The sequence below is a fragment of the Lycorma delicatula genome, chromosome 3 (genome assembly GCF_047948215.1).
Source record: "Lycorma delicatula isolate Av1 chromosome 3, ASM4794821v1, whole genome shotgun sequence".
Lineage (NCBI taxonomy): Eukaryota > Metazoa > Arthropoda > Insecta > Hemiptera > Fulgoridae > Lycorma > Lycorma delicatula.
The window spans coordinates 82,314,720-82,334,381 of NC_134457.1; the positions used below are offsets into that span (position 1 = coordinate 82,314,720).

General features: G+C 31.2%; 1 protein-coding gene across 6 annotated transcripts in view; it reads right to left on the bottom strand.

Moving 5' to 3' along the window:
- Positions 1-19,662, bottom strand: part of LOC142321739 (uncharacterized) — a 448,717-nt gene that overhangs the window by 145,414 nt on the left and 283,641 nt on the right. For all 6 annotated transcript variants that reach the window (XM_075360075.1, XM_075360074.1, XM_075360072.1 and 3 more), the window contains exons 3-4: positions 12,204-12,336; positions 8,253-8,416 (exon numbers count right to left, since the gene is read on the bottom strand). In XM_075360075.1, the coding sequence (XP_075216190.1) occupies positions 8,253-8,416; positions 12,204-12,336 (297 nt within the window). The remainder of the gene's footprint in view (positions 1-8,252; positions 8,417-12,203; positions 12,337-19,662) is intronic.

A 19,662-nucleotide genomic window follows, 5' to 3' on the forward strand; every position in this document is an offset into this window, starting at 1 on the left:
AAAGAAGAGCTAGAAAGTTAATAAATGACATAATGGGTAATGAAAATTACGATGAGAAGAAAAAAAGCATGGAACAGAAACAGACAGAGACAATAGTGGCATCAGGAACCTGCCAACAGGCAGAATATCAGTTGATGATATAAAATTAATAGTACAGATCTGGTTAAAAAGAGTACAACAAACAAATTTAAATGTTACATTAGGAGTCTCTCACTCTAAATTTTAATAAGAAAAATAAATGTCAGATGTCTACTACCCCAGATATTCATCTGAAATAATGGAACTGGAATTTGTAAGTATACAAATATACCAATATACATATAGTATATATACTATACATGAGAATTTCTTAAAATTAAAATTACCTTTAAGAGCTTTTAACATGTGAATTAATAATTAATAAATATCCACTACCAGTCAGTTAGCACTGATTATTTTGTAGACATTTCTAATGTAACTTTATTATCTTAGTTTTTTCAACACCTTCTTGGTAAGAGTATATCAGAAAAAAATGTTTACTTTTAATTAATAATATCATATTACAATCATCGTGTAACAATTTAAAAAAATCTAATTTCTGCTTAAATTATCACAATTGTACTTTTCATACGGATTAACATTTAGAAATTTTTTTTTAAAAATATTAAAGAATAACATGACTTAGATGAGTTATTATAGAAATTTATTAATTAAGGATACAAAGGCACCAGCCAAGTTTGCTTACTCAGAAATGTTGTTCAGTATTCCACCAATCCTTCTGGTAAACCAGATGGTGTCATTTTTAGGACTGAAGCTTGGTATATTGATGTATACAAGTTTATTCAGCTCAGTGAAGAAGACAAAATAGAACCATTTCACTTGTCACTTTATTTGGTAACTGTGGAATGGGTTTTTGTTATTTTTGAAAATGACAAATATTATTTTTGGGAGTCATTTGTGATTCATTAAAACTGTTATATTAATGGCACTTCAATGGATATAAGAGATGGTGTTGTTATAAAAGTGAGTGTGAAGAATACAACAAGTTATAACAAGATACGTACTTGACAAGACTCTAAATTGCCTTTCCTGAAAATGTTGTTTTCTTCTAGTGCTGGTCTAAGAAACAAACAAGACAGTTTTGAGAGCAGGAGTTGGAAATTAACCATAACAATGTGGTTGTGACTGATTTAATTGTAAGCATGAAGTGTGCACTAACGACCTATTGAAAAATCAAATACAAATAAATGGTCCCAGAAAAACTATGGAAATTGATGACAGCCAATTTTTGTAGCATAACAACAATACTGGCCATGCATTATTACAACAGTGGGTGTTTGGAGGTGTTTTAAATACAACACGGTAATATTTTAATTGTTGTTGAGGACCAAACAGAAGCTTAGTTGTTACCCATCGTCAAAGAATGTATTCTACAGAGATGACAATTATATAGAGGAATGAAAAACATACAACTCCCATCAAAAACACAGTTATCCCCATCAAACTGTTGTATGTAAATATACCTTTTTATACACAAACTCTGGTGTGCATACAGAGAAGTAGAAAGACATGGTGGCTTGTGATGCAACACAACAAAGCCCATTGCAGTATGCACTGGTCCATGACTTTTTTTTAATTGTGCAAGTTTATGTGGCATCAATACCATAAGGAGAGGACATGTTAGAAAATATTTTGGCAGATATTGTGCCCTACTAGCCTTCTGAGTAAAGGTAAAATATTAATATTTACAATGACTTAAAAGTTAATTAATGTACTGGTAGGCAGATAATGGAAAAGATTGTATATTCTTCCTGAATGTGACTGAAAGAGACTTCAATAATAATTTGCAATATACATTAAATTGTGGTTTAATAATATATACAAAACTCAAATCTTACTACATTAAACAAAGAGAGCAATACTGCTTTATAGGGCAATGGCATCATCTGTAGTACATTATATTTTAGATTTGTTTTTTTAGATATTATTAAAAACAACTAAAGCATATATCCATGATTCCATACTATTTAATAAGAAATAATACATTTTACATAAATAAATTGATCTTGAACACAAAATAACTATGAGGAATTAATGAGGTCATTTCAGTAAAATAAAACAATAACTGAATGCAAATCAATCTTTAATGAAAGCACAATACAATAAAGTCCTTGGACAAATATTTTGTAAGAATACCATAGTAATCATAACTCTGCTGTTCTCTAACTATTACATCATACCCAAAAATGACAATAAATTAACAAATGACTAAGAATCATACATGAGAAACAAAAGTGACTGAACAAAGAATGATTAATTTACGCTAATTTCTTATTTCACTTTTGTTTACATTCATTTATCTGCAGTTATGAATCAGACACGAATAAAAAGTAATAAACACAATTCTGATACTGATAACAAGGTTAATAAATTACATGAAATTTAATTTATAACGTGATAGAACCATTTATGTCAAACATACATTTAAAAGTCCAAGGTCAAAGATATGAATCAACTACACACAAAATTAGTAGATGAATGAATAGTTAGTCCATACTGTTAAGATATGTGACTGGAATCTACTCTATAAAATAAAAGTTATTAGTGTATTATTTAAATGTACATAAACACATAAAATTTAAAAATTACCAAAACATATAAAAAAAAAAAAAAAAAAAAAAAAAAAAAAAAAAAAAAAAAATTGTTTTTGTTAATTATATTATCTATTAGGAACTGAAGGTATATTTTAAAAATATTACATTAATAAAGTTGTGCTTTATTAATGTGAATAATGACTGAATAAATGATATTTATTCAATCATTTCTTTTAATCAGCAATAACTCTTTATAACACAACAGCCAATCATAATGTTTTAACAATGAACTAAGTCAGTCTATTCAAGAAACAATAAAAAACTATTGATAAGAGACTTTACCATGACCTTTACAGGTCTTGTTATTTCAGTTTTTTATATAACTTTCAAATGAAAATTCACAGTCTGCTTTAATTTTAGTATATAATACCAACGCTAGAAAAATTAACCCATTTAATTTAATCACACAATAACAACTGCATAAACGTACTTCACAAAATTTCTAAAAATATCCTGATTCCATTTTTGAAAAATCAAGGAATAAATGAAATCATTAAGTGTTTTTTTATCAGTGAATCATCCATTTCAGCTAATGAATTAAAAATAATTAATAATAATTTCTACTGCTAGTAAGCGAAAACAGGTGAAAAATTTTCAAGATCGCACAACTTTTACAATCAACTTCAATAATTTCACCCATATCTCAGCTATTTATCAACAGATTTGATGAAATGAGATGTCATTTTGTTCATAATAAAAAGCTTAACATTTTATCTAAAATATAATTTGATAAAACTAATATTTACAGAGCTATTAATGATTCAAAAATTTAAATAGCTGCCACTTTGGAATTTTCAAAAAGAAGATTTCAAATTTATTTATTTTATAGTAAATGATGTTGTAAAACACATCTATACCAAATTTCATTAAAATATCTCAATCCATTCTTAAGAAATAGATTTTTACAGAAAATTAAAAAAATATCCGCACGCAACAAAGGAAAACTAGAGCAGGCATATGTCCCCATCAACAATTTTTTTTTTTTCATTTAGATATCCTGAATCAGTTTCTTCAGTCTGATCAACATTTTCTGGGCCACTCTGTATAACTTGTCATATTAGGTAGAAAAAAAAATAATTGAGAAATATTTTAATCCTGAAATCTTAAAAAAATTAATTTTCTTGAAAAATTATTAAAAAAAAAATAGTATCAGATGATTATGAATCTTCAATAGGTAAACTTATTCTTATTTGTATATAAAAAAAAACTTTATTATAAACAAGTTGGTAAAATAATATTTAATATAAACTTTTTAAAGATAAACTAAAATCAGATGAAAATTAATGTAAATTTATTCTGCTATAGCTGATTGAACTAATGTAAATATAACACTTGCATATAAACTTACTAGGAAATAAACAACGGCTACAGTAATGAATGAACAAAATAATAAATAAAAATAATAATGAATATAAAAGCTACCAATATTCAGCCTAATAATATACCCTCAGTAGGTCTATAAACATATAAAATAAATAATAATGTTCATACATTTTTGTCCATATTACGACTCTACAGATTGTTTAAATGATAAGTAATAGACAATGGAAATTGATAATAATTATAAGATTATAATTAAAATATTTAAGTTTAATTACTAGAATAAATAATATAGTCCTAGACATTTGCATCTAAAAACAAATAATTTATAATACAAACTAGATAAAACAATATTATTAATTTTATTATTATTAACATAATTTTAATAACTAATATATAAATCTAGAACAGAACAGAAAGAAACTTTTATACAATAATTTTCATCGAGAATAGAAAAATACTTATTATATACTGACAAAAAATGAAAAGTGATTCTTCTTTTTTACATAATCTAACAGAACAATCTGAATAACAGTTACCAAATACCCACATATGTACCCTCACTTAAAAACTCTTACGTATATGTTTTTTTATTGGATACTGTTCACTGTACCTCTAGCAATTCATCACTGGCTTAACAAACTTCTTAAACTACAAAATGTGCAAAAAAACCTTGTCTAACCTTCCTTCACTCATTACTGCAGGTCCATATTCTAGGCACAACTCCTGATAAATTTCAGCAGCTGAAGATCCATTTGCACACAAAAATCAAATCACAGCACGCACTTCACAACTGGTGGGAGAAACAATTGTCGCGGACATTGCAATCTACATTCACCAGCAGGCAAAAAACTACTAAATCAAAACAACAACTGCAGTGGCTTCCTAAATAGCAGATAGATGGCCCTGCATGCGTGACACTGCATTCAGACCCACTAATATTTAAATATAAGCCGACGGCCCTTACTTTATGAATATACCTCGTAATAATCAAAACTTCAAACATACTTACACCCACTAATTTTCTTGAATTTGATCTAACTTCTATAGAGACTAACACTTTGGTGATGGGCAACTTGCTGCGAAGTTCAAGTAGTTGGACTGTCTGGCCCGAGGCCAGTGTGAGTGATCTCATAGGCTTATAACCTATGAGATCATTTATGGAGATGGTCTACTAGCTCCAGATTTGGGTCACTATAACCTAAGGAGCCTGAATCAGCACAGGCTGTGGTGCAAGTGCGCAGCTGCCTTGCAGGGGTTGGAATGGCACATGAAGAACAGAGAGGAGATGGAAATACTTGCTGAGCGATTCAGAGAGACCATCAATACTGGCTGCGATAGGATCCTACGGCAGCCTCAGCCAATGGACAGACGCTTAAGTGGTGGCCAGCTGATCAGAGAGTGCCTGGAGTCATCATGACCACTGCTTCTGGACAGCTGTCTGTTAGATGCAGGTGAAGACCCAAGAAAAAGTGGTGGTCCTCTGACCATAGTGAGCTGCGCGCAAGAGTTAGGTCCGCTAGGAATAAATATCAGCGTTGTCCCGTAACAGGACAACGTTGATATTTATTCCTAGTCGACGATGTGCACACTGAGCATCTGTGGATCTATCGGTGCACCCGTAACGAGTATGTTCATGCCATCAAGGAAGTTAAACCCAAGTTTTGGCAAGACTCCATGCATGAGTTGAAGAGCAACTCCTGGCAACTCATGAAGTCATGTTACCAGCCAAAGCCATTGCATGTACTGTCCAGTGTTCGATGTGGGTTTGGTGGTCGAGACCACACTTTAACATCTGTGGCGACTTACCAGGCATTTCTGGATACTCTGTTTCCAGATGTTTTGGAGGGTGAAGTAATAATCAACATCAGGGCGGGTGAGACACCATTCCCTGGCATGCGGGCTATGTATCCCATTCATATAAACCGAGTGGTTTCTCGAATGACACTGAGAAAGGCACCAGGTATTGACCAACTTGACCCGGATATTTTCTATCATCTGCTACCTGTCACAAGCGAGCCACTTGGCAGACTGTTCTCAAGCTGCCTTAGCTGGGGCTGCTTTCCGGCTTGCTAGAAGGTGGCTTTGGTGAGGGTGCTCTTAAAATCAGGAAAGGATCCTAGTGAGGTCAGTATTTATCAACCCATCAGCCTCTTGCCGGTTATTGGTAAGTTACTGGAAAGGCTGGTTGTGGAACGGCTCTGGGAAAACATCGATATGAACTGTTTTCTGAATCGAGGGGAGTATGGCTTCATGAAAGGGGTTGGCACCAAGGATTGCATCTTAAATGCTCTTTTTGAGATGGAAAGTGCCAACTTTAAATATGTTTTACAATTTATTAACATAAAGCCAGCATTTCCTTCCTTGTGTTAGAGTTCAGTCCTCTATGAGTTGGAAAGCCACAATGTTTCCATAGCCCTACAGGCTGTAGTACATGACTACTTGTCTAACAGCAGAGCTCTGTTAAAAGATGCACACCGGTGTGGAAAAATCCATCACCAGGGGAAGCTCGCAGGGTTCTGTTCTCAGTCCCTTGCTGTGGAACCTGGTCTTTACACGGATTTCTGGAACTGACATTCCCAGCAGGGGCCACGGTCCAGGCTTTCACCGATGACTGTCTCCTATTAGTTCATAGTAACTCACAACGGTAGCTAGAAGATCGTGCCCATGCGGCTTTGTCATCTGCAGAGGGCTGGATGGACATGCAAAATATAAGGATTTCTGTGCCCAAGATGAAGTACATGCATCTCCAGCGTGCAGACAAATTATTGTACAGTCGGAACCCCCACATTAACTATAAAGGTTGTGTAATCAGCTGAGTGAGAGTTCATAAGTAACTAGGTGTTTTGTTAAATGAGAACTTGCTATTTAGCAACCACATTAAGCAAGTAGCAGCGGACACCGTCTCAGTGATGCACAAACTTAGGAGGATTGCTTGGAAAGACTATGGATTGTTGAGCTGTCAAATCTACATGGTGTACAAGGTGTTTTCAAAAGCATGACTTCATACACAGTGCCCACTTTGGTGCATAGGTTGGATATGAATAGAGCACTTCTTAAAAATTTGAGGCGTGCCCAGTGCAGAGCCTTAATTGTATCCACTGTGTTTTTAAAATAACTTCTACAAGGCTACCATCATATTGGGAATGGCTCTCTCAATCGATTTAGTGCTGAAAGTTTGGGCAGCCATGTGGAAATTTTGAAGAGGCCGAGGTATTTGGGATCTGGTTTCGAGCTGGGGAAGTACCAAAGCAAAATGGTGATCACAATGCACCTGATCTAAATTTCGTTCAGTTGCCCATCTCCCGCCTGCGGAAGAGGCTGCAGAGTCTTACGATGGAGGCATGGAAGCTGGAATGGCACACCATGACTAAGGAAAGATCCTTGTATAAATTTATACAGAGTCTGGGGGGGATGGTAAGCCTCAAGTTTATTTTTAAGGGTAATGGGTGCCCAGGTGCTCACCAACTATGTTAATTTAAACCAATATCTGTTTCGGTTCCGCCTGGCAGCTGATGAGTTGTGCGTCTGCGGGGAGATCCAGATGAAATCCAAATGAAAATCTGATGTTTGACTGCACTGCTCTTGGGGGACCCAGAGACCCGGCCACCCTGGAACTTAGAGGTCATGGGAAAATTGGCCACTCACAAGCAGTGAGTCAATGTGGTGAGAGCCGCATTGTCGGACCATGTGGGATTTCCTTGATGCGGTTGCTTTGTTTTAACCGACATCATTAGTTTACCTAATGGAAAATACTCCTACCGCACTGCTGTGGGAAGCTAACCTAGAGATATGTATGGCACTCCCATTTTTGACTATACCCCACAGCCCTGATTTGGCACTACCTGATTTTCATCTGTTCACAAAATTAAAGAAATAACTGTCTACTCAGTACTTCAAAAGCAAGATGACATCATGGATGGAATCAACAAATGAATCAGTGCATTGCACTTTAGAGGCTCTGTTCTTTGAAGAGGGTCAAAGAACTTGTTATGGTACAAGTGCTTGAATTATGAGAGGGAGTGTGACAAGAAGTATGTAAGTGACTTTTGTATATAGTATATTTATTCAATTTATTTTGTATATATTGCTTGACCAGAAGTTAATTTATAAATAGTGATGTGTGTGTGTGTGTTGAAGTAAAATATTCTATGCTATCTGTTGAATGTAGTATTCAACACATTCATGATTTCAAGCAATCAAGTATTTGTAGAAAATATTCACCAACATCTAGTTCTTCATAAATACTATATGTTTAAGACTAATTTGCTAGGTAATAAAAGAAAACCACAATTATACCTCAGTTGTTAATGTTTGGTTAGCTCCTTTGCTTAAAAGGAATTTAACGACACCATCATGATTTTCTTGAGCAGCCATGTACAAAGGAGTAAATCCATTAAGTGACTGCATATTAACTCCTGCTCCGAGTTCAACCAATATTCTAGCTACCTCTTCTTGTCCAGCTGCAATGAAATATAAAAAAAGAATGCGTAATATAAAGAAGATACCATCAAATTACGAAACTAAAAAAAAAAATGTTGAAACAATTCTGTGGACCATCACAACATAGAAATGACAAAGGAAAAAACAACAAAAAGTTAATTAATGCCTTCCAATACAAATAGAAAAATAGTCAACTTGTTTAACTTATGCTTCTTTTAATGCTCTATATTCACAATTACATACAATAATATGCTTCTTTTAATGCTCTATATTCACAATTACATACAATAATATGACAATTACATGTGGTTACCAGATGAAAAACATGCCTTCAAACCGTCTGTACTGAGTACAATACAGGAAATCTAAATAAAAAAGCGATACAACAAACTAGTCTACATTTAAGCCACATGCTGAAAGGATATTTAGCAATCAGTAGAAAGAAATTTAGAGTAGTTAATTCACAAGACCCTTTTTCTTAGATCACATCTTGTTTTAAAATGTGGCTTAAGTTATAAATGGAATGATGATAAAAATAAATGTATTAAGAATTACATAGAGGAATTCAGTATTCAATATAAATTAATATACTTCTTGGGATTCTCACTGAATCAGTCAGACACACACAATTTATTTTGAGTAAGATGAATAACATTCATTATTCTTAGATGAAAACCATAATAGTTCATGACTGGACAAGTTACTTGAATACCTTTTTAAAAATGAATTTTTTCTAGAACTAAATTTTATTTTTGATGAACATATTTCAACTCAATTGATTTTTTTTTATGTTCTTGAATTCTGCAGCAATTAAAGAGGAGTAAGGTAAGTATCAATGTAAAATTAATGTACATTTTAATTAATAAAAAAAGATTTTGGGTTTAAACCAACAGGAGACAACTATGGGAATATCAAATGATTAGAGCCGAAAGGAAAAACTTCAAGAATAATCAAAAAGCACTAATAAATAAACTTAAAAATTGGTTCAATGAAATTAAATAAAATTATTTTTCTAAACCTCCAAGAAAGATACACACAGTAAGAGGAACTGGAGTAGGCAACTGACATAAGACACGAGTCACACCCAAAATTGGCATATCCATGCTAAAGTACAACATGCATCCAATGCCAAGAATACCGGGGAAAATGAAGCGTGAAGAAGTTTCTTGTTGCCTTCTTCACTAATCCAAATGCTAATGAACATCGATATGCTACGCCTGCAAAAATGAAAATGACATTTACACCATAATTTGTCACAAAGTGACAATTTCAATCATACGATGATAAAATATATTCTGAACACAGCAGGAAATGGAAGCATAAATATAAACATTTATAAAAGCAATTAAAGTAGATGATACTATTAAGCATAATGTAAAAGTCCACCTAATTGCTGCTAAAATTTACTGTCCATCGTCCAAGTATGTCTACAGTCATATCAGTAAAATGTGTATTTTATTGGTTAATAAAATCATGGATCATTATGTTTAATGACCCATAATTTTGGCTGATATCTTATTTTTTAATGCCATGTAGCTGTTATTATACAACCAATATGTTCTTTTTCTTCTGTTTTACACTTAATACCAAACCACGAAACTTGAATGGTTTTGTATCAACTTAATTATATTGAAAGCAGCTAATTACAACTGAAACGATACAGCCAATTAGCTATTTTTCCTTCTAGAATGTCTAGAGAGCTTCACTAAAACTTAAAAAAATAAAACCACTTGAAGACTATAATTGAATAAACTGCAGTGCAGTATGTAACTGGTCTTGTTGTCAAAACCAGTAGGGGGGAAAATTGATATTCTGTATCAAAACATCACACTGTACATATGGTTGTAATATATTTAAAAAGAAAACACTGGTTAACATATGAGTATATTTTATATACATACATATATATATATATATATATATATATATATACATGTTTTTTATGTATATCTATAAACATAAAATAGTTATGCATATAATCTGTAATGGAGATAAATTAAAAAAAAAAAAAAAAACAGAAAAAAACAAGAAATAAAAATAAAAGTTATATGATTAACTCAGTTGTTTCTTGACTGCTATTTTTATAAGAACTGAGAGGAGTTTGTTTTCATTAACGTCTTTTTTATAAATGTATTAAACACAAAATTATTATATATAAATACTGAAAACTAATTAAGTCATTCTTACTTTTAAGTTTATAGTAGATAACAACACATAACGTTGATTAATAATAAATTCATACTAATTTTATTAATTATATCAAGTTAATAGGACCAATTGCAATGCTTATATTGTAATTTTTTAATACACATTAAAACTTTTTTTTAAAAATCAGATTCTACTATGATGCAGGGTAAATAAAAACACAACATGTATATGTTTTAGCTAAGTAAAACATATGTCCTAGCCAGGCATGGAAAGACTGGATGGATTTACCTCTACAGCTGTAGGTCGTGGATGGAAAACAGGTTTCTGGACAATAGTAAAATTGGAAGAGAATGAGTAATGAGGAAGACAATCAACCACCAAAACATAAATATTGCCAACCAAAAGTATACAATTTAGTAATGTTATTTTTAGCCAGTAAGTATCCATCCTACTGAAATCATAAAGGGTAATTGGAACCGAAATATGGGAGTAACTTGTTTCTACAAAATGACCAATTAACAACTAGTGTAATACATTACTTTACCTCCAGAATAAAATGACTAAAAGAAATTAATACAGTCTCAGGCTTCCCTATAACAGTAACTAGTAAGACAGGCTTTCCTGTCTTATTACTACCTTCTAGTAAAATACTACATGAAACTGTCTGACAATTAACTTTCACTGATTTAAAAAATGTCCTCTGTTTAGTCCTCCCATAATCAAAAGATTATAATATAATTTTAGAATTAAAACCACACATCACAAGATAACATGAGGATGTAAAGTAGCCTTAATTTGAGAAAGGTTGAGAGTTATCATATCATCTCTAATTACATTTTTGTCAGAAAAAGTAATAGAAAAAACAGACAAGCTATACATACGTTCCTGATTCTGCACTACATGGTTTATTTAATTTCACATAAATTCACTTTTTAAACATCAGTAAAATCCTAGAATAACTACCTGCATAATCATGTTATTATCTACTAGTGGCCCCTTGCTGCTCGCATCATTATTATTACAAGGTAATGTTATTTATTTTTAAAAAATCATCTAAAAACGTAATACACCAATGCTGCTCTGTAGTATTATTACACAGTAATGTAGTATATTTTTAAAAATCGGCTAAAAACCTATGCCATTTATATCACTCTCATTCCCAAACTTCTTTTTTTTCGCTTTCCTTTTGTACCACAAGTAAAATGTGTGTTCAAAACCTATTTCCAATCTGTCCAGAAGTTCTACTGGAAGCATCAGGCTGATTTTTTTTAATCTACCCGGAATAATCCAGAGATATGTCATCAAGCATTGACACACCTTCAAAGTGATTTTCCTCTAAGTAATAACTTCAAAAATTTCATGTAATAAATGAGAATTTTTTTGAGAAATTGTCAGAGAAATCTCAAGTTTGGGGTCCGGTGATGCTTGATAACAAATCTGTACATCATTCTAAGCAGAATAAAATAAAATAAGCCCCATCCGTCCAGTAGAATGTCCAGAGAGCCTGGAAATAGGTTTTCAGCCCATTTTTATATATATATATATATTCATCCTTTTGTATCGCCTACTCAATGATAAAAATTCACTTAAGTAAGGGAATTTTTTTCAAAATTCTTAAGGAAAATAAAATCAATAATTAACATAATTAATTATACTAACCCAAAGCAGCAATATGTAAAGCAGTGTTGCCTTTCTTTGTAGCAGCATCCACAGAACAACCTCTTTCCAAAAGCTCTTTAACAATTTCAATGTGACCATCTTTAGCTGCCAAATGCAATGCATTCAATCCATTCTAAAACATAAGAACAAATAAATCAATAAGACAAAATTTTTTAACTGATTTTAAAGAAGAGATTACCTGCTAAAACATTTTTTTTTTTCAAATAAATAATGGCAAATTGATTTACCAGTAACAAGGGAAATGTGGAGAAATATTGTTGACAACCCAACAACTGTTTATGGACATCCCATATCTCAGACTAAAGAATAAATAATAAAGATAATCAACTATTTCAGGTAAAGTTTTATAATTACAAAAAAAGGTGAATGTGTCTATTATATAGCACAACTAAACAATTGTAGGCAAGCACGCATGAAACAGTTTCAATGGTACAACCATTGTGTCAACATATAATTCAATTAGGTAATTATCAAGGAAAGTGAGGAATGTAGTTGCGTTCCATTGACTTTTCACTGAGCCCAATATCATATCGCATATCAGCAACCCAAGCTCATTGAAATACAGGTAATTATTTGACCCCAAGTAATCATCTTTATTCTATTCATCACAGGCTGTAGTTACTTATAAGTAACTGCAGTTACTTAAAAGTAACTATAAGTATAACTATAACTATAAGTAACTTCTAAGAATGTAGTTACTTATATGTAACTACATCTAAGGTATACCTTAGATGATTTAATTAAGTCATAACACATAAGAAATACTAGGGCAAATATATTAAATTTAGTCTTTTTTATTTGTCCAAAACAATTTTATACATAAAATAAAAAAAAGCAATTATTAGTTCCAATCCCTTGAAGAAGATAAATTATTGGAGACTTGTAAAACAGATGTTTTAGTATTTTGATTCAAGTGTGCGAAAAGTTACGCAACCCTAGATTCATTAATTTAATTCATTATTTTATTTTACTGAAGTGGAAAAATGGCTTTTAGGTTGGTACTGATAGGTGGCATGGTAATGCTTGACCTCATACCAATAACGTATACACAACAATCAAGTAATTTCTCCCTATTTTGTCAGCCAGTGGCAGGTGTGCTACAAAAAACTATCGAGCGTTTTATGCAGTTTCAACATGCATTCATTCTTTAAGAGTTATTTTAAACTGCAATTGTTTTTAAAGTGACAGAAATACTTTGCATTTGCAGCAGCTTCCCTCGATCAAACAATAGGTCAATAATTTCTTTCATTGTCACTCGTTTTAGAGAAACCAATAGTGTAGGTGAAAGTTACAGTCAACTGTTTGCAGGCCAACAGTTTTAAATTACTTTTTTCTAGAATGTATCCATGCAGCCTTTGAATGATCACCTAGAAAGTCAATAAGAAAGCTATCTCAGTAGATTGGATTGTCGTATGGAAATCTCTGCATGGCCACAAATAAATTAAAATTACATCTGTACCATATTCACATCAAGCAGGAATTGCAAGAGCCTGATCATGAAAAAAGCCCAATTATTGCAAACAGTTAATGCACTTTGTTCACTGCAACATCTGGATCTTTCATACCATTTTCTTTAGTGAGGAGGCATAGTTTCATCTAAATGAATATACAAATCCAAAACAATCTATACTGATGTGCAGAGAACCCTCAGGTTTACAACAAGGTCACATTACACCCAGAAAAGAGGGGAATTTGGTTGGCAATTTCTCTGAACAGAATAACAGATTAAATATTTTTTGGGGAGATGACAATATCTAAACGCTACAAGCAGATTTATAAGCGACTTCATAGCGCTGTTAAAAGAAGATGAATGCGACTGCTGGTTGCAGCAAGACAGTGTAACAGCCCACACAGTGAATAACAAACACAATGCTGCTGCTACACAAATTACATTGATAAACAAAAAAAATTTTTTTTAATGTTTCTCTAAGTGTGATATGATTTCTTTTTGGCATACATTACAAATCTGTAAATACAAATTTTTTATCTCCCTTAGTTTTAAATAAATTATGCTTCAAAAAAAATTAAGGAAAAATACAGTTAAAATCGACCAAATTTATAATTTTGCATGGTCATACCTGTGTTAGAATGATTTCGCTGATGCTTTTCTTTTATAAATAGCCTCAGGCACATCCCGAATTAATGTCCAACAGTAGTCAGCTAGCATGTTAGTATTCCACTTCCCTTTATAGCGGCTTTCCATTACCAAAATGTCTTGGTGGAAATGTTTACCACGTTCATCACTTACATCTCTGAGGTTGCCCGGGAAAAAATCCAGATGTGAGTGAAGGAAATGTATTTTCAAAGACGTATTATATCCGATAGATCTGTATGAAGTAAGAATATGATTATCATGGTAACTGTCGGATTTTTGTTTGCCGAGAAAATTTTTGGGAACGTCTTTACATGAACCTCAAGCTGCACTTTCTACATTATTTAACATTGAGTTAAGTACGTCATCTTTGATCAACTCTCTTATTTGAGGACCAACAAATTTTCCTTCTTTAATTTTTCCTTAATTTACATTCGGAAATTTCTGCTTGATGTTCAAAAATCCAGGAATATCCTTCTTCATTGCTTTTACAAAATTTTTCATTAGTCCTAGCTTGTTATGGTGAGGGGGTGAAAATATTTTTTGGGTTCAACTGAGGGCTCATGAATAATATTTCTCCCATTTGGAATTAAGTTATCGCGTGGTAATATAATGTTTATCCCTAACTCGCAAAGAAAACACATGTACTTAGTAGTATAGCCTAACTGCATGCCTATCAAAATAGTTATAGTTTTCAAATCACCACATATATTCCTGCTATGTTTTTTATAATTCATTTTTTCAAGAACATCTTTCATCACATTGTATGTCTCTTTCAAGTTAATAACATAAGCGATTGGTATCAAAGGATATTTGTTACCATTGTAGAGTAGAACCACTTTTAAACTACACTTGGATGAATCCATGAAAAGGTGCCAGTCTTCAGGTTTATGATCTTGTCTTAAGTGCAACATAAGCTTATCAATATTTGTGCAATAAACCAAATTATTTTCATCAATAAAGTACTGACAAAGTTCATTTTGTTGGCTTCGAAAGCCCAACATTTTTGTGTTTTTTTTAAGTAAATCCCAACCTTGCAGTCTTGATCTAACAGTTCAGCTTGATTTGTTTATAAATTTAAATCCCTAACCAAGTCATTTAATTCACTTTGTGAAATAAGATGTGGCTTATTAGAAGGTAATTCAAAATCATTGTTGTCTTCTTCAGTACAGCCTGATTCTTCATCGCTGCTTTCAAAACATATATTCACAGATGGCTCAGTGAACTGGAATAATTTCACTATGAGATACAGGCCTGATTGCAGATTGCAATAAAAGATATTTTACAGTATCTTTAAATTTTTTAAAAATTCCAGACACACTTGTTAAACCAAAGTAACAGTTGGCATGATCCTTTGGTTCACGCTAAACCATAGGTACACCAAATGACAAAGCTTTCCGTGTACCTTTCAGCCATCCTCTTAAATATACAGAACAATTAGTGCATACTATATGTACATGTCTTATCCTGATCACCAATTTTACATTAAAAGTACAAATGATATGCTTTTTTTAAATAAAGGTGTAATGGTTTTTCTATTTGATTTTATGGCAAACACACCACATACATAACAAAAGGTATCCACATCATTACACAATTTCAAGGCATTATGGCACTCTACAGTTAACAAACTTAAGACAGCAATAAGATTGAACAAAATTTATTCATTCCTAAATTCAGTGCTTAATACAAACAACACAGCTGTGTTTTCAGCTACATGTTTTGACCTGTACAAACATGATTAATCTTGTCCACGAAGGCTCACTCTTCAGTATTAGATATGATGTAATAATATGTGACTATGGTATGATTTAATTATTTGTCTAGTATTGTTTATTTATAGCCTTCAAAATGTTAACAAAGTTAAACAATAACAAATGAGCTAAAAATACAATATAGGAGCTTGCTAACTATACATTGAAAAATGAAAAAACCTTTAATTAAAATTTAAAAATTTTTCAAAAATGGTGGGTGATAGAAAGATTCTGAGTTCTTATTCGTTTTCAACATAAAAAAACAGATTAAAATCATGTATCCCATATTAGGAAACAAAAATTATGTTTATCATTGTTATTTGAGAAGAAAGTCATTTCCTATGGTCTATGGCCATCTAGGTGGCCAAATTAATATTTTATGGATTTTTATCAGGTTCTTTAAGAAAAAAGTGTTCAGAAATAGCCCTCACTCAACTGATCAACTGAAACTGAAGTCTAAATATACCTTATCACCACTGCAACTATTGAAAACATGGCTGCTAACATGAAAACACATTGATGCCTGTACAGCTATAAATGAAGGGTATTTAAAACGTTTATTATAAGAAAATTACTATATGTAATAAATAATGTGAAATTACATTTATTTATAATTGATGTGTATATATATATATATATATATATATATATATATATATATATATATATATATATATATATAATACAAGATAAAGATACATCTTACACCACCGCCCTTCATTCAACAGGCATACAATTCATTGGGAATATTAGTATAGATAAATAATGAGAATTGAGAATAAGTAGAATTTGGATACAATCTCTTATACTCATTCTCCCCCATCAAAAATAACCTTTACGAACACCACTGCTTTTGATTATGAAAAATATTTGGTGGAAAATAAGCTGAATGAGTAATATGTAACTAAAATGTTCTAATCAGAGTAATAAACAGATAATCAGTGAATATGACCACTAAAAAATACCAGTAATACCCTGACTATCAGCATGTTGAAGAACATGCTTTAAATCATTGAAAAATTCATAATATTCCATGGTGAGCATATATAATTAAATCTCAATTTAATTCTAAAATTTTGAATCTAAATGATACAATGTAATTAAATAAATAAATATTTACGTTTCGTTCGTCTGATATGGACTTGCCATTAATAGAGAAAAAAAATCTGATGTGAACACCACATAACTTCCTTGAACACCTATTAAATTAGACAGATGTACATATTTTTTGCTGTACTTCATATAAACGTATCTCATTTGAAAATGAGATAAATTCCTCCAATTCTTTAATAAAGTGGACAGTTACACAATTGCTGAAATATTAGTTTTTATTAACATCAAATATTTATATAATTATTAATTCAACAATCTTACAGGAAATATTAGGATAGAATACAAGTTCCTTTAACATTAAGAGAAAATAATAAATATAAAGAGGAAGAAAATGTTTAGACCAAGGAAAGAATAAAAAGATTAAAAGAGGATGATGAATATAAAGAGAGAGAAAATTTGAAAACAAGAGAACGTGTACAAAAATTAAGATCAGAATTATTTCAAGAGTGATTAAATGACTGGCAACAAAAAAACAAAATGATGAACAACTCTAACTAGGGAGAATATTATCAGACAATATCAGAGGAGTAATGAATTAAAAGACAACATTTTTTTGCCATTTATTAATGATCATGCATATATGCCTCAGTGTATATGTTGCTCTTCTGAGGGTCTATTTTTCAGTCACTCTGTAGTTAACTTTAACGCAGTTAAAATTAAACAGAAATTCTAGAATAAGTAAATAAAATTAAACAAAAGTTAATGAAGTAGAAAATCCAAAAATAATATGATTCTAAATTATAATTTTCAATTAATATTAAATAATCATGTTTCACAAAATGTATTACATATACACATATGTAATAATGCCTATTAAATTACATATACACATATTTAGAAGTACATAAAATTTTATTTCACTAATAACTTCTGATTTTTTTCATACTTTTTTTTATTATTTATTGTAAACTTTTTTTATAATCACAGGTTAGTAATTGTTAAATAAATATATTTAAATTAAAAATAAATTAAAAAAAGAAAAAAAGGTGATGAAGTCTGATTTAAACTGATGTGTCTTCTTCCCTTGTAAGATTCAAATATTTCATTAATTAAAATTTTATTTGGCTGTAACTCTGGAACCAATAAAAATAGGTACCACTTATGATACATCGTTGAAAAGCGCTCAATGAGTGCTTATTACTGCAGTTAAGAAAACTTTTAAAATCCAAATTATTTTGGATTTTGGCTTTTTTGGTCATTTTTGGTTGTCGATTGCAATCAAAAGGGGAGGTGCATAACTAGATGTTACAACACTCCTAAATCCAAAATTTCAAAATATTACGACTAATCGTTTTTCAGTTATGCGAGATACATACGTATATACAGATGTCACGCCAAAACTAGTCAAAATGGATTCAGAGATGGTGGTCAAAATGGATATTTCCGTTGAAATATGAAAACCGAAATTTGTCGCAATTACAATAATACTTCCTTTACTTCGTACAAGGAAGTAAACAAAATATTTAATTAATGCATAATATATTAATCTCCAGCTCAAATACATAAATATTTAATATTTTTAGAAAAGAATCAAAATAAAAGTGATGTCAGAACGATTTTTTGTGTTTATTTATTTTTTTTTTTTAATTAAATAATTTTTAAAAAAGTTTAAAAAATTTTAAAACTATAATAAGAAAAAACAGAACTAAATAGTACCTTAGATTAATGAAACAATGATTTTATACATACAAAAAGCATATTTTAAATTAAAATTTTCACATTTTTTTTTTTAGAATAATTTTTTTTTTTAATATAAAAATGCAATGAATGATGTTTACAGTTACTGTGTAGTATAAATTAAAAAAAATTAAAAGGAATAAAGCTTGAATAAATAAAAGTGAAACGATGTATTTTACGTGAAGTACTTGATATCGTAACGTATAATAAAATAAAATTTGAAACGACAGTAACCAAAAGCTTAAAGCAAAGCAAATAAGGTCAATGTACTTGAAACCGATTCGTATTTTTTTCAATGCCAGTACGTTAGTAATCATCGGTCTGGTTATTTAAAATTTATTTGTTTACGGTGGAGTAACAACACGGTTTTCAGTAGGTCGTTTTAATGTTCCCTTTAAGTAGTAGTCGAGTTCAGGATTCCATACAGAACAGCCCACAAAAGGGGATGACCTACTTTCAAGAGTTCGGCTTACGTCATCTATACAATTCCCCCACTATACGATTCCTGTAAAAGCATGCGTTCCATTCCGAAAGGGAATTAAAGGGATGAGGATTACTACCGGACTTCTCTCCTCCCATACCAACACTTCACAGTCACTCTACTGGCCCTTCAACAATCGTAATCAGAAGTCTGTAAAGATCAAAACATTCAATCTCGCTTAATGAAATATTAAAAAAATAAACATTGAAAATAGCTGTTTGAAATATCATCCTCGTAAAATGATCATAACGCTAGAAATATATTATATAATTATACTGACATACTATAATCGAAAAATTGTTTATCGCTAGGAATAACAGC